The sequence below is a fragment of the Trematomus bernacchii genome, unplaced genomic scaffold (genome assembly GCF_902827165.1).
Source record: "Trematomus bernacchii unplaced genomic scaffold, fTreBer1.1, whole genome shotgun sequence".
Classification (NCBI taxonomy): domain Eukaryota; kingdom Metazoa; phylum Chordata; class Actinopteri; order Perciformes; family Nototheniidae; genus Trematomus; species Trematomus bernacchii.
This window is the reverse complement of record NW_022988050.1, coordinates 4,461,074-4,475,217: the sequence shown is the minus strand read 5'-3', so window position 1 is coordinate 4,475,217 and position 14,144 is coordinate 4,461,074. Positions and strand designations below refer to the sequence as shown.

At 37.6% G+C, this 14,144-nt stretch overlaps 1 protein-coding gene across 1 annotated transcript; it reads right to left on the bottom strand.

The window, feature by feature from the left end:
* Positions 1 to 3,877: 3,877 nt before the first annotated feature.
* On the bottom strand, positions 3,878 to 5,242 carry LOC117474003. Its single transcript, XM_034119994.1, has 2 exons — positions 5,198 to 5,242; positions 3,878 to 4,973 (listed from the first exon to the last, which is right to left on the bottom strand). Exon 2 carries the CDS (start codon positions 4,962 to 4,964, stop codon positions 4,071 to 4,073), a length of 894 nt encoding a protein of 297 aa, XP_033975885.1. The 5' UTR covers positions 4,965 to 4,973; positions 5,198 to 5,242; the 3' UTR covers positions 3,878 to 4,070.
* Positions 5,243 to 14,144: the final 8,902 nt, after the last annotated feature.

Genomic DNA, 14,144 nt, shown 5'->3' with positions numbered 1-14,144 from the left:
TGTGTGAATTAAAACAAATAAACAAAATGAAAACCATTATGCATACAAAATATGTATATACTTTTTTCCATTCTTATAACAGTGAAGTTAATGTTAAGGGGAATTAGTTAAAGTATATACTTTCTTACTGTCATACTGTTTGAACATAGCAGTAAATCAAACCGAACTCTGTTTGATGAATTATCTTTCAATTTAAACTGATTTGATTTACAACAAATACATTTTAAGGCAAATACGTATGCATACAAATAAGCAACAATAAAACAACTTCTGCAAACCCTTTCAGCAGTGCTAAAAAGATCGGGAACGGTCATTTCAATATCACAGAAATATCAATACACCGTACAGACATGAATAAATAAAGAATTGGAAAGAATATCTGCCTTTCTGGAACTAACAGAAACAAAATAGAATAAATGAACAGACAGCCAAGTTGTCAGGCTATAGTCCCACACAATAAATCACAATTTATAAATACAAACATAGGAAAATTAATCCATCACTGTCATGCGAAGCATTCAAGCTCCACCATATACCTTCAGCTGCTGTGGATTTTTCATTCTTCACCTATCCCTGTTAGCGCTGAGCAGAGGGTCCCGAGGATTAGGCTGGTGACAGGAAAGCAGATCCTGTGAAGCAATAAACAAGATAATATGTGAGCACACATAAGGCCAGTGCAGATGCATGGTAAGAAGAGAGTGGTTGAAATATAAGGGGGCAGACGCAGGACTCAACTCCATGCTGAGTTCATTGATATTAGAGTCAAGAGATCAGCAGTTCTAGGAACAGAAGAAATTGTGAATAATTTTTGCAAAATGTAAAAAGTTATGATGTAAATCTCAATGAAAGGGAACACACTGTCAGTGTCACGACTTCTTTGGGATGTTACACATTGTCACAGTGGCAACTTGATAATGTCTCAAATGATGTGCCATGAAGTTTGTTAAAGTTTCCCAAAATCAAGTACCTAGATCTCATGAGCAACTTGTGTGTTAAGCCACATTCTTCAAACATTTGTGAGTATTTTTGAATCCCATGATTTATATTGTGACTCCTACCAAAATTGTATTTGTTTTATTTATTTTACTATTTCTTTATTGCTGGCAACAATCATTAAAATCATTTGCAGCACCTTTCAATGCAACACATGCTTTACAATAAACACAGGGCTAATAAAAACTCAAACGTACAGGCTGAAAAATGTATACTTTATAGTTTAAGTTCATTTGAATAGATATAATGAATTCTATCAGTAAAGAAAAAGTCAAAAGAATTTTTTTATTTAAGAAGGGATTTTAAAGAGGTCCCTAAGTGTGTCTGCCTGTCACCTTTAGACCTTTAGACGAGCAATACATTCAGGTTGATGTACAGTCTGTGTTTGAGACCCTCTTCTCTGACCCAGTCTCTAGTCCTCCACAATCTAACCCAACTCAGCCGAAGTGATGAAGAAGACTTTTTTTTCTGTGTCTCCCCCTAGCGCCTGTCACCTTTAACAACAAGTTGTGGAGAGAATGATTTTTTGTCTAGTTATTCTTGTAGCATAAATGGACTTCATCTGCATTTTGTTGTGGAGCCATTTATTGCAGAATAACTTAACCTTGGACCTTGAAGCCTGGATCATTGCTACTGGAAAATGCAGGGGCGCGTTATCCAAGGAACCAAGGCAAGCCATGATTTTTAACAATCAAAATGTGTTGCTGTCATTTTAATGAAAATAGAATCTATTTTTCGTCACATTACATTCATTTGTTACTCCTTCTTCCCAGTGACTCTACTTAAATGAGGAAAAATCTGGTGCACTTTGACAGCAACGTTAAAAGGGTTGGATCAATAGAGAAATTGCTCATGTAATATATCAATATAAACAGTGAAAGTGGTTTGAACTATTGCCTGCCCATTTTTTTTTTTACAAGTCACCATTGTCTAGGCCAGGGGTCTTCAACCTTTTTTAGGATGAGAGCCACTTTCAAAAAATAAAACAAGTCGTGAGCTACTTTTACTCCTTTTTTTGTTTTTTTGCGGTGTATAGCCTATATTTAGCACATTTTAACATTATTATATGCTTACCCTTAACCTTTGTGTGCTGTTTGGGTCTGTGGGACCCGTTTTCAGTGTTTACTAAAATAGAATGTATGCAATTTCAATAATCCAAACATCTTTAGAATATGATCACAACCAATAACAAATCATTTAAACTTGTTTATTCTTATCTTATGTTACCTGTAGCATTTTTTACTGTCCTATAGTACACATTGGAATGATTTCTTATTTTATTTTTAACTAGGCTATATTAAATAGATAAAGGTGTGCTCTCTCTAGCTCTCTCTCTCTCTGTCTCGCTCGCTCACAGAGGCTGTGTGCTCCTCCGTGGCGATGACGGCTTGCGTTAAAAAATAATAATAAACATAGGCCTATTTGTAAAGTGGGGGGACACAAACGGGATTTCGAAAAGTGTCACGGTTAAACTCCTTATCAGAATCAGAATCAGAATCAGAATACCTTTATTAGTCCCACAGAGGGGACATTTGCATTGTTACAGCAGGAAAGAGCCACAGACAGCTTAATGTTACATATGTTAAACAAAAGTGGTGAAGTGGTGAGGTGCCGCTCCACATTGCTTTTCTTCCCAGCTGCAACGCTGTTGTGTGTATATGAGAGATTTTTACATATGTCTGTAAATGATTTTGGTTTCAGTTGTGTGTGTGTGTGAGCAGGCTCGGATTGGCCATCGGGAGATTCGGGACTTTTCCCGGTGGGCCGCTGCCGTTGGTGGGCTGCTGCCTTCGGTGGGCCGCTGGCTCTGGCATAGGTGGGCCGTGGACTTTCACAGCGCCGCTGCGCCGCATCCGCCGCCGCATCCGCCGCCGCATCCACCGCCGCATCCACCGCCGCAAACACCCGCCGTTGCGAAGCTCCGGCGGCGCCGGCGGGTTCCCGGAGCAGCGGCGCTGTGAAAGTCCACCGCCGCTGCGAGTCTCCGGCTGTAACAGTCCACTACCGCCCCCGCGAGGACCCAGGTTCGATACCGGCCTGAGGTCCAAATAAAAATAATCTCCCGTTCATCGCGTCCATTCGCGACCCACCTATCACATCTATGCGGCCCACCAGTGGGGCGCGCCCCACACTTTGAGAAACGCTGCCCTAAGCATGTTAAGACACCCTCTCTATGTAAAATGCTATCATGCTGACAAGCTAAAATGCTAAATGTTGCATGTGGCAGAGTCTCAGATTAATAGGTTAAAGCTTCACATGGAATAAATAATCCTGCAATGTTGTTGATTTCCAGACTTGAAGGAGTATGGCTCCAACTTGTAATTTTATCCCATAGCTTTAAAATTGGATAGCTAATAGCTTAGCTAACAGTTTGAGTTTACTGTCATTCAACACACATACACACACTGACTACGAGAAGGATTATTTGTTCATCACAGTGTATCCTACAGCTGAATATAGTAAAAGCTAACTAAAGTGTTCATTAAATCAAAAGAGTACAACTTCAATTTGCTTTTTTTTTGCTTTTTAGCTTATAGCCTAGCTTTCTGCTAACTGTAGCACCACGGTAGGCTCATCTCAACACAGAAGGCTTAAGAAAGTGTTGCTAATCTGTTTGGCTAAATGCCAGCCTTGAGCATTCGGATTTGGTTAGCAAAAAATAAAGTACTGGCAATATTTTCTCTAAAAAGCTTTGCTAACATTGTCAGACTCTTTTCTACTAAATCCGTTTTTTTAATGTTATTTTATGTGAACAGTGGTGGGATTAGGTTGATGAAAACAAGTGAAAATGGTCAAATTAAGTTTATGTTGGGTGGAGTCTCAAGCAAACACACTTTATTGCAAATTTGTCTTTATTGAAAGGTTAAACATGTGCAGATTAAGTCGTACAGATTGTTTCTTTTGAATCACTTAATAAAATCATTGCAGTCATTAGAAGTATTTGATTGAACTATTTCCTTAACATTAATTTAAACAGTATAACTACCATTGATCATTTCTGAATGAATAAGTATACTATATGTAATTCATTGCATTGTTATATGATGCAGAAAAAGAGAGGACATCATCAAAATGATTTAACGTTTTTTCCCCTCTGCTCCCCCATAATAGAGGTAGATGACGCAGCCTTTGGTGCCTTCATTCAGATTGAAGTCTTCGACGACAATGATACCAGCTTTCTTATACGCTTCAACAGCAGCTGTGTTGAGAAGGATGCTGAAGACTGAAAGGTATACCTTCAATCCATCATTCTTGTACCACAGACACAAAGGGTTACCTCCGGCCTTTTTGTTAACTTTCACTGACTGGTAGTTTTTCCGCTGAAGGTCCAGATTCTTCTTATCATCGTTGGAGATTTGCAGATCCTTGATTGCACGCTGGGGGATAATGGTCTGACGGTACCAGATGAACACATAAGAATCCCCTGTACCCTTAGTGCAATCCTCATCTATGCGGATGTAACCTTCCTTAAACAACTCTTGGTCAGATTCGAAGTTTTCAGTGATATTGAGGTTGCAGATGTACGTTTGCTTTTCTCTCTGCACGCAGGCGTAGATCCAGTTCCCTTTAGCTCTGCGGTTCAGATCACAGCCAAGTTTCTCCCAGCCGCTCTCGAACTTCTGAGCTTCACTTTCTGGATCTAGAGTGACGTCAATCTCCACTATGGGAGTGTCGAACTCTCCGGACCCCTTGAAGTACCAAAGGTAGATGACATCTCCTCCTGCTCCAGTGTTGAGGTTCTTATCGACCTTTGTGAACCCGAACTTCTTCAACTCAGCGGCCATTTCATCAGCGAAGGAAAACTGAACCCTGGTGATTGGTGTTGATCCACGTTTGAACCAAATGTACACAGGACTTCCTGCCGTGCCTTTGTTCACATCAACATCGATTTTCTCAAAGCCTTCTGATTGGAGCTTTTTCTCATCGGCTGCATTCAGGGACGCATCAATCTGTGAGATGTAGGAGGCCATTGTGGGTAACTGCAATAAAGAAAGACAAATGAAACACAATACGACTGTGAGCATCAATATAATACAGAGTCATGTAAAGCAGTTTTTGAACGTGGATCACCATAATGACATGACATAATCACATTTCAAGGCCATTGACATAACCCATACTGAGCATATACAATTTTAAAATACAAAAATAGGTAAACAGGTTTGTTCCAAAGCAAGTAATTATGAGGTTATTGAGCACTTACGTGTCTGGTGACAGTAGATGAGGGTCAGTAAGAATCTGTTGAATGCTGTTGAACTTACCACAGCTCAGCTGCCTTTATATAGAGAGTAGGGATGTCGTTGCTCTTTGTACAGACACTACTTGAGTCATATTCTCAAGAATTGATCATATCTGAACACCTTGGAAAATCAGATTAATGATTGGTGATTCTGAACAATGAAAAGCAAACAATGTTGTCACGCTCCACTTCTGATTTCTTACGAAAACAGCGACACAATCTTTATCGGCCTCCGGTGTGTATTTGTCTTTGATAAAGTTCCAGATAGTTGAACTCCAGTGCAGTTTGAAGTACTTTTCTCTGGAAGTCTAACCAGCTATGAGTACAGATATAGATTAGTGTGTTTTGCATTCATTCCACCAGTCAATTCCACTTTAGTGTAAGGTAGCCTTTACAACCAGCACAATGTGTTGTTCCCTGGAAATGAAGCATAAGCCTTGATATAGTGTGAAGAAAAATGCATTGGTTGAAAAACAGAAAATGAACACAAAATGAACAAGCGCACATTATACCGAGGGCAATCACATGCAGTATGAAAACTACCAAATGAAAAAAATGCCCAGAATAGCGCATATTATACAGAGGGCAATCACAGTATATAGACTACCTTACGAGTATATGTCCTGTGTCGCACACATTATACAGAGGGCAATCACAGTATATAGACTACCTTACGAGTATATGTCCTGTGTCGCACACATTATACAGAGGGCAATCACAGTATATAGACTACCTTACGAGTATATGTCCTGTGTCGCACACATTATACAGAGGGCAATCACAGTATGAATATTACCATACAAGTATATGTTCTGTGTTGAACACATTTTACAGAGGGCAATCACAGAATACTACCATACGAGTATATGTCCTGTGTTGCACACATTTTACAGAGGGCAATCACAGAATACTACCATACGAGTATATGTTCTGTGTCAAACACATTTTACAGAGGGCAATCAGAGTATGAACACTACCATACGAGTATATGCCCTGTATGTCCATATCATACAGAGGGTGGTCACAGGTGCTCACCCTCTTCGATGCTTAAGCCAAGTGTCAAAAATGTTCGAATCTTCATTCCAATACTTCAGAAATGTAGGTAATAATAAAGTTAATTACCATCTGCTTCTCTTACCAGTTTTTCATTAATTTCTTTGTTACAAAGCCCCACATGTATTTGATTTATCACAATTCTACCTCTTGTTAAACTGCACAGCTCTTCCACTTTACATTCTGATATACTGCACACACCAGCATACATTTTGTGGACTCAAATGTCATTTTCTTATTGTACTTTTCTTTTGATGTCCTTATTTATTAAACCATTTTTTGAATAGTTTTTATAAAAGTTCTATATTTGCTCTTTCTCTTTCCAACTCAATACTTCTAACTGTATCCATCCATAATTAACCAGAGCAAATTGCATGTATGTGTAAACCTACTTGTCATTAAATAAATTCTGATCCTGAGGTTATTACCAAAAGGCTTCAAATGAACTGAATCCAAAAATAATAATACAACATTTATATTACATATTCCTGCACGCTTGAATTGTTTGTGTTTTTGTGTTTAAAGCAGATTATTCAACAGTTATACTAGGGTTTCATTGGATTAATTAATGTCATTTTTATGATCATTTCTAAAAGTAATGATGGCATATTTAGATTTAGGTTTGAGTGGATATACAGGACTAAATGCAATTGATCATGAAAACATTTATAATTTCGGAGCTGCGGTTACTTTGTCTTTCTTTTTCAGCCTAAAAGCTTCAAGAACTCCATTGTCCATTTTAAGCAGCTATTTAATAATATAATAAGGACTCTTTTTTTTATAAAATTGCTACAATCTACCTCCAAAACATTCACAACCTTTTTTTGCCCAGGCCCGGTCGGTATTCATCGACTAATTTTCAAATATTTGCAGTTATTACTTCTCTGGAAGTCTAACCCGCAGATCACTAACACACACACACTTAGACACACACACACTTAGACACACACACACACACACACACACACACACACACACACACACACACACACACACACACACACACACACACACCACACACACACACACACACACACACACACACACACACACACACACACACACACACACACACACGACCGGTCTTCAGGGAGGAGTTTGTGATCGTGGGACTCCCTCAATACAACTCCTCACATCTTTAATGAAAAGCCACGTAAATGTTACTCATGTTTAATTGCAGGAACATGAAATCGTCCACTTGTGAAGTGCTAAGAGACGCAGCAGTGTGTGTGACTCACTGTCCTGAACTCACTGTCCCTCATTAGGACAACAGACTCTCTGCATGTCCTGCTTCAGAAATACTGCAACCATCAGCTCTCTCTCAGTCAGAATATTCAGCCACTGTAACACATCTGTAAACTACTGGGCTGTATATTGAGTATTATTTGAGGTTCATGTATCTCTACTGTAAACACGTATATCTATCTATCTATCTATCTATATCTATCTATCTATCTATCTATCTATCTATCTATCTATCTATCTATCTATCTATCTATCTATCTATCTATCTATCTATCTATCTATCTATCTATCTGTCTGTCTGTCTGTCTGTCTGTCTGTCTGTCTGTCTGTCTGTCTGTCTGTCTGTCTGTCTGTCTGTCTGTCTGTCTGTCTGTCTGTCTGTCTGTCTGTCTGTCTGTCTGTCTGTCTGTCTGTCTGTCTGTCTGTCTGTCTGTCTGTCTGTCTGTCTGTCTGTCTGTCTGTCTGTCTGTCTGTCTATCTATCTATCTATCTATCTATCTATCTATCTATCTACCTACCTATCTATCTATCTATCTATCTATCTATCTATCTATCTATCTATCTATCTATCTATCTATCTATCTATCTATCTATCTATCTATCTATCTATCTATCTATCTATCTATCCATCTATACTTCACTACTGTTATCTTGCTGCTTACTACTTCTACATTTTCTTTTAAAATACTGCTACTGTACTTACAGTTGTCTACCTGGATGTGTACTTTTGCAAATTGTACTTTGTGTTATTTATGTGCATTTGTGTGTATTTTATTTACCTTCATTAATATTCTACCTTACTTTTGCTGTAACAATGTAAATATCCCCTCTGTGGGACTCATGAAAGTATTCTGATTATGAGATTAAAATAATAATATTGAGACTGAAGTGTTATAACAGTCATACCATTTATAGGCGATGAAGCGAAAGTATTACTCACTAAATGAAATGTAACTTCCTGATATTTCCACATGATGGTGCCATGGTGTCATACATGAATTCAGGACAACCAAACTGGAGACCATTGCCAGTAACTGAAAATTATTATTTTTTAAAAAGGGATTCAGCATACTTTTTTATTCATCGTTATATTAATTTGCGCATTAAAACAGAACTGGGTTACCATAAAAAAAACGAATTTGGTTGTCCAAATACGCACCGGTCTTTAAAAAGGTGGAAAGTAAATTGTAAAACCCACATTACATTTAATGAAAGAGGGAAAAAAGTGCTATTTTAAATCATTACAACACAAAATTCCATTTAAATACATTAAATGTAGATGTGGTTTAATGTCCCCTTGGCATGGTGTTCTTAATTGTTATTGTAATTTAACTCTACAGTATCACCGTTAAAGCTAAATGATTCTAGTTAAACTATAGTGTTGTTAGGGAAATATATTTTGCATAAAGCATTGACAAGTCCAACTATGCAATAAACTAAGAAAACAAACAATAAAAGAAGACTTAATGCACAGACATTGTTTTATATACAAGCAATATAATACACACATCAATCTGAGATACCTATAATGCCCACCAGACAGTGCAATAATTGGTCAGTTTATGATGTAAATTACCAAGCTGATTCGGTATACAGGCAAACACTGCTGCTGAATTTCATGGATAAATTCAGCCATCTAATTGCAGATGAATTCAACAAGACTGCAGTGCCGCTGCTCTGAAGTGTATCCAGTGTGAAGTATCAGTTTCTCTGTCTAAGCCAACAAGATGATTGTCTTTCAGCACATGACTCCCAGTATTTCAGTTATTGGTGTGTAGCTCAGAGCAGTAACCATACTCACAAAGTCCCCGTCAACAACTGCAATACACACAATACAATCTGTTAAAACAAGGTCATAAATTAAACAGATGTTAAAGATTTGGTTTTCTTTAGAGAGAATGGCTGTGCTTCCCTGCAAATTATCTCTGTGACTGTCTCTGAAGTTTGCTATCAGTAAAAGTCCCCAGATATTTATAGCTGCCCTACAAATCAATTCCCTTATCAGATTGAAGAGAAGGTTTGGGAGCAGCCTGTAAACTTCTAAAATGTATTGCACCATGACAAAAAAAGTCACCAACAACACTCTCGTTCTGGAGGGTGCTACAAAATGCCAGAATAAAAAAAATGTCTGTCTAAATATTTGCTGCGGCAGTCATGAATATGAATGAAAATATTGCGGTGTGAAGGTATATATAATGTTCAACCGAGAGGCAGGAGATAAAAAGAGAAACTTTGGGGACTAAAATCTGTCACTTGAAATGTCTGCAGTGTCTAGATTAACCTTGTGAAATATGAAAGTGAAAAATGAGATAAGAAAAGTTAACATGACTAACGAGACACAGTGTAAGTCAGGACCCAATGCAATATATGCACACTGTATACCTGACACTGTCCTCTGGGTTCTGTCACTTCTTTAAAAACACTATAGGCTAGAATACTTCCCCTGCATGGCATATATTAAGTAAAATTCAATTTAAATGTGTAATTGCAGACAATCCATTATAGCCATATCTTCACAGACTCTGGACTAATCACATTAGATACACATGACGCTAACTGGGGAAAAGTTATTTTCATTATGCCAATGAATATTTATCTAATCACTATCTGAAACATTCAAATACTATTTGAGAAGCTAAACTGTTCAATATATTCTCTGAGAAACTTAATATACATTACTGCCCTTCACCATCTGTCTCTATTTCTTTGCCCACACACGCTCACAAAATGTACTCTGCGCTTGACGCACAAACACACACACGCACGTGCGCACGCACACACACACACAAACACACTCATTACCATGCTCTTAACTTTCTTTGTGATTCCATTTTCTGCATCAGAGCTATTTTAAATTACTCTCCCTACTTGTCAGTTATGTGGTTTACTGCTCACCACTTCACTGCTCTGTCGCCATCACTATGCAAATAAATGCATGAGTATACTTGCTGGTGTTATACTGAAGTAATATTTCAAAAAAATGTATTCTTGAAACTGGATAGTAACAGGTTAAAAATATTTGTGGGGTGGACACTTAGTCACATTCTTTCCTAGAGAGAGATGTAAAGATGTCTACTCATCTGAACCAAGGCCAGAGGAAGGGCATTGAAACACATTTTTGTAGTGGCCAAATGATGCTATCACAACTTCCCATTGTCATCACCCAAAAATACTTGACATTGGGAAGAGACATCTGTAAAGCAGCATATATTTAAGTTTGAGGTAAATCAACTTCGCAGTACGAAACACTTGAATAGAAGTCCAAACAGTGTTAAAATACGCAGTAGCCATTTCCAGTGTTATTTTCCTTTCTCCATTCTCATGACTGAGCTGAAACTAGCTGTGACGTAGTGTCTGGTTTTCATTGAAACAAACCGCCTCCAACACTGTATCTCATTCTCTCAATACATTCATGGTCTAAACACTTAAAATCAAGCAAGCACAAGGAGGCAATTAGCTTACAGCTGAGAAAACATCTACTCATCTCTGTCCAAGTTTCAAAAGTACACATAAAAACACCTTTAAAGCACCAAAGTATTGTTAGGCATTTCGGTTGTAATGTTGTAGATAGCCAGGCCAGCTGTTTCACCCTACTTGCATGTATGCAATATCAATATTTGCATCTAAACGCCAATTTAAATTTTTATTCCATATTTTATTCCTTTTTATTCCATTCCATTGCAATGTAAATACTGTTATATTTATATTTGACTATATTTGTATTATTTTAAATATGTTTTCTAGTTTTCTGTGTTTTAATTGTTGTTTTACTTTGATGTACTGTATGCACCACGACACCTAGTCAAATTCCTCGTAAGTGTAAACCTATGGTAATAAACATGTTTCTGATTCTGATTCTGATTCTAAATACGGACAACAAGCAATTGAGTGTGTTTCCAAAAAAACAAACTCCTAACACAATTGTAACTACATTCTTGTGACGTATAGCAATACCACTCAAAATACTCCATCACATGTAATATACATGAAATATCTTACTTTTGTAAAAGTATGCAAGTAAACTACTTGAGATTAAATGTGCTTTGTTATCGTCCACTACTGCAAAGCATGACAAGCTACATGCATGTGAGGGTGGAAAAGAAAGTTGATATTTCAGGCTTGCCTGTGGGTGTGAAGTGACCTGTGATCATTACTGTATACATGATCATGATCCATGTACCTTATAAATAGACGCATCAGAGCCCCACTCTTTTGCACCACCAATTTTGCTCCCCCTATGTATCACCTTCCTTTTCAAGACATTTTGACCACTCAATATTCCCTGGCAACTGACAACCTGACTTTGACAAATTCACACTTCGACCCCATCAGCAGGGGACTCTCCACAGAGGCTTCAGCATTTGACCCCTAACATTACTGGTAAATCAAGGGGTAGCTGACTAACAGTAAGGAAGACATGCCAAAGACTTGAATTTCCCAGGGATAAGGAAGCAGACGCTGCGACATTAGGAAAGTATGGAGTCTGTGACCAGCTGATTGTGGTCATGGTCATGTTGCTGTCGACAGTCTTTGTGCTACAAATAGGATCAGCTTCTTGTATCTTACATTTAAACAAAGTACTAGGACAAATACTCTACAATAAAGAAACTGAAATGTTGACTTTAATTGTGTATTATGTCAACAGATTCCACTCAACTGTATTGGGTTAGTTGAAAAAATAATATTAAGATTAATTCAAAAGGTTCAACTTAATATTATTGCATTAAACTAACCTAATTCAGTTATGTGAAATTTGTTCACATAGTACATTTAATTAAAGTCAGTTTCAGTTTTCTCGTGTATACTCAAATAATGCATAAAAAACACTTTTTACTCAAATGTATCTTTTGGACAGCTAGAGTGAATTGCTGCACACAAATGCACAATATTGAATATTTAATTTTTCGTCATGACATTAAATCATCACATAAAATGTGATGTATTATTTACTCAATATAAGTACCAGCTCAATCCTCTTTACATTTCTACTTTTGTATTATAGGGGACCAAAATGCACTTTTTGATGTCTTTTATACATAAATATGTGTCCCCGGTGTGTCAGGGAACTCACGCAGCGTCAGAAAATAAAACCCTTTCTTTTCCTCCGTACCCAAATCTCCCAAAAAACGGGGGTACAACGGACGTAATATCGAAAATGTGGACCCACCGCCCTTTCAGAAAGTTGCTATCAGAAACAATGCCCGACTGTTTTGGACGTAATATGGTCGGTGTTTACATTAGCCTCGCTAACACTCAGAGCTAACCTGTACTGGAGAGCATGTGTGTGAAGAAGCAGGAAATAAAAAGGAACTCACCTTGTGGTATAACCGGCAAGAGAGAAAGCCTTTGAGCTCCATACTGTTTCAGAAATAATCCTTGACATGGCGTTTCATCAAGGCAGTATTTAGTTTAGACAGTAGCTGCCGGGTGCCGCATGAGCTCAGCCCCCTCCTTTTTTATTCGTTATCACATTTTTTTTAAAGCTTTTTACCCAAAATCAGCACTTTTGAAACAGGAAGTGAAATAGAGGGATATGAGGCATGGCTAGAATGGGTGATCTGTTTGGTATTTTGAGCAAAACACTTCATAGACATGTTTTTTATATATATTTATATATTTGAGACCTATGCTTTTGCCTAAAAATAGCATGATAGGTGCACTTTAATACATACATAATCAAACAACGAGATATATGCTATCATAATAAAACAATCACAGGGACCGTGCATCAACAAGATACTTTTCCTTTACTCTATTACTTTAACCATATCATATTGATTACACTTGTTTACTTTGATTATGAGGTAGTCTTTTTTGAGGTTTGGACTAAATGTAACATTTTGGTTAGCTTTAGAGGCCTTTGTAGGCATGTTATGTTCATTTTGGAAAGTTCAAGGCTAACGGTTTCCGCTTGTTTAAAGTCGTTATGCTAAGCTATAAGCTAACCAGTTGCTGGATCCAGCTACCGTACAGATCTAAGAATCATATCTGTCTTCTTCACAAACGCCTCCAAAGAGCGAATAAGCCCATTCACAACAATGTCATATATTCTTTAGCTAAAGATCAAGATAGATCATCAACATATTATGGATCAACCGCTTGCAGAGTGTAAGAAAAACATACAGGCCATCACTTTAACTGATTAATTAAAAAAATTATAGTTGCAAATAAAATGCAACGTTTGCTAACCTGCTCCATGTTTGACCAGTTATTGTCAAAAGGTGTCATGCATCAATAGCAGACAGTATTATAAACTCCCTTTCAAATACTTAGTTGTATGTCTTCTTTTTATTGATTTAATCCTAAAGCCAATGCAGCCCATCCTGAGGATTATCAAGTGTAGCAGTGTACTAAAAAGAAACCACAGAAACAAATATGCAAATCCTTGTTTTATGTGGGATATAAGAGGAGATGATCCAAAATTAGTGTAACACCAGAAGGCGCTAGATTATGTGTCAACAATTAAGACGTTTGTGGATCATCAAAGTTTATTCTGTATTTCTAGAGCTCAACAGGGGTTTTCAGTCTATTAATCTCATCTTTAATGTGTTAGCTTCCTTTTTCCACCACCAGCTCACCTTGTTGTCTCTTCTTACCTTAGCTCACTCTCACT

Coding starts and splice junctions, on each gene's coding strand:
- LOC117474003 (XM_034119994.1), bottom strand. CDS start 4,964: ATGGCCTCCTACATCTCACAGATTGATGCGTCCCTGAATGCAGCCGAT.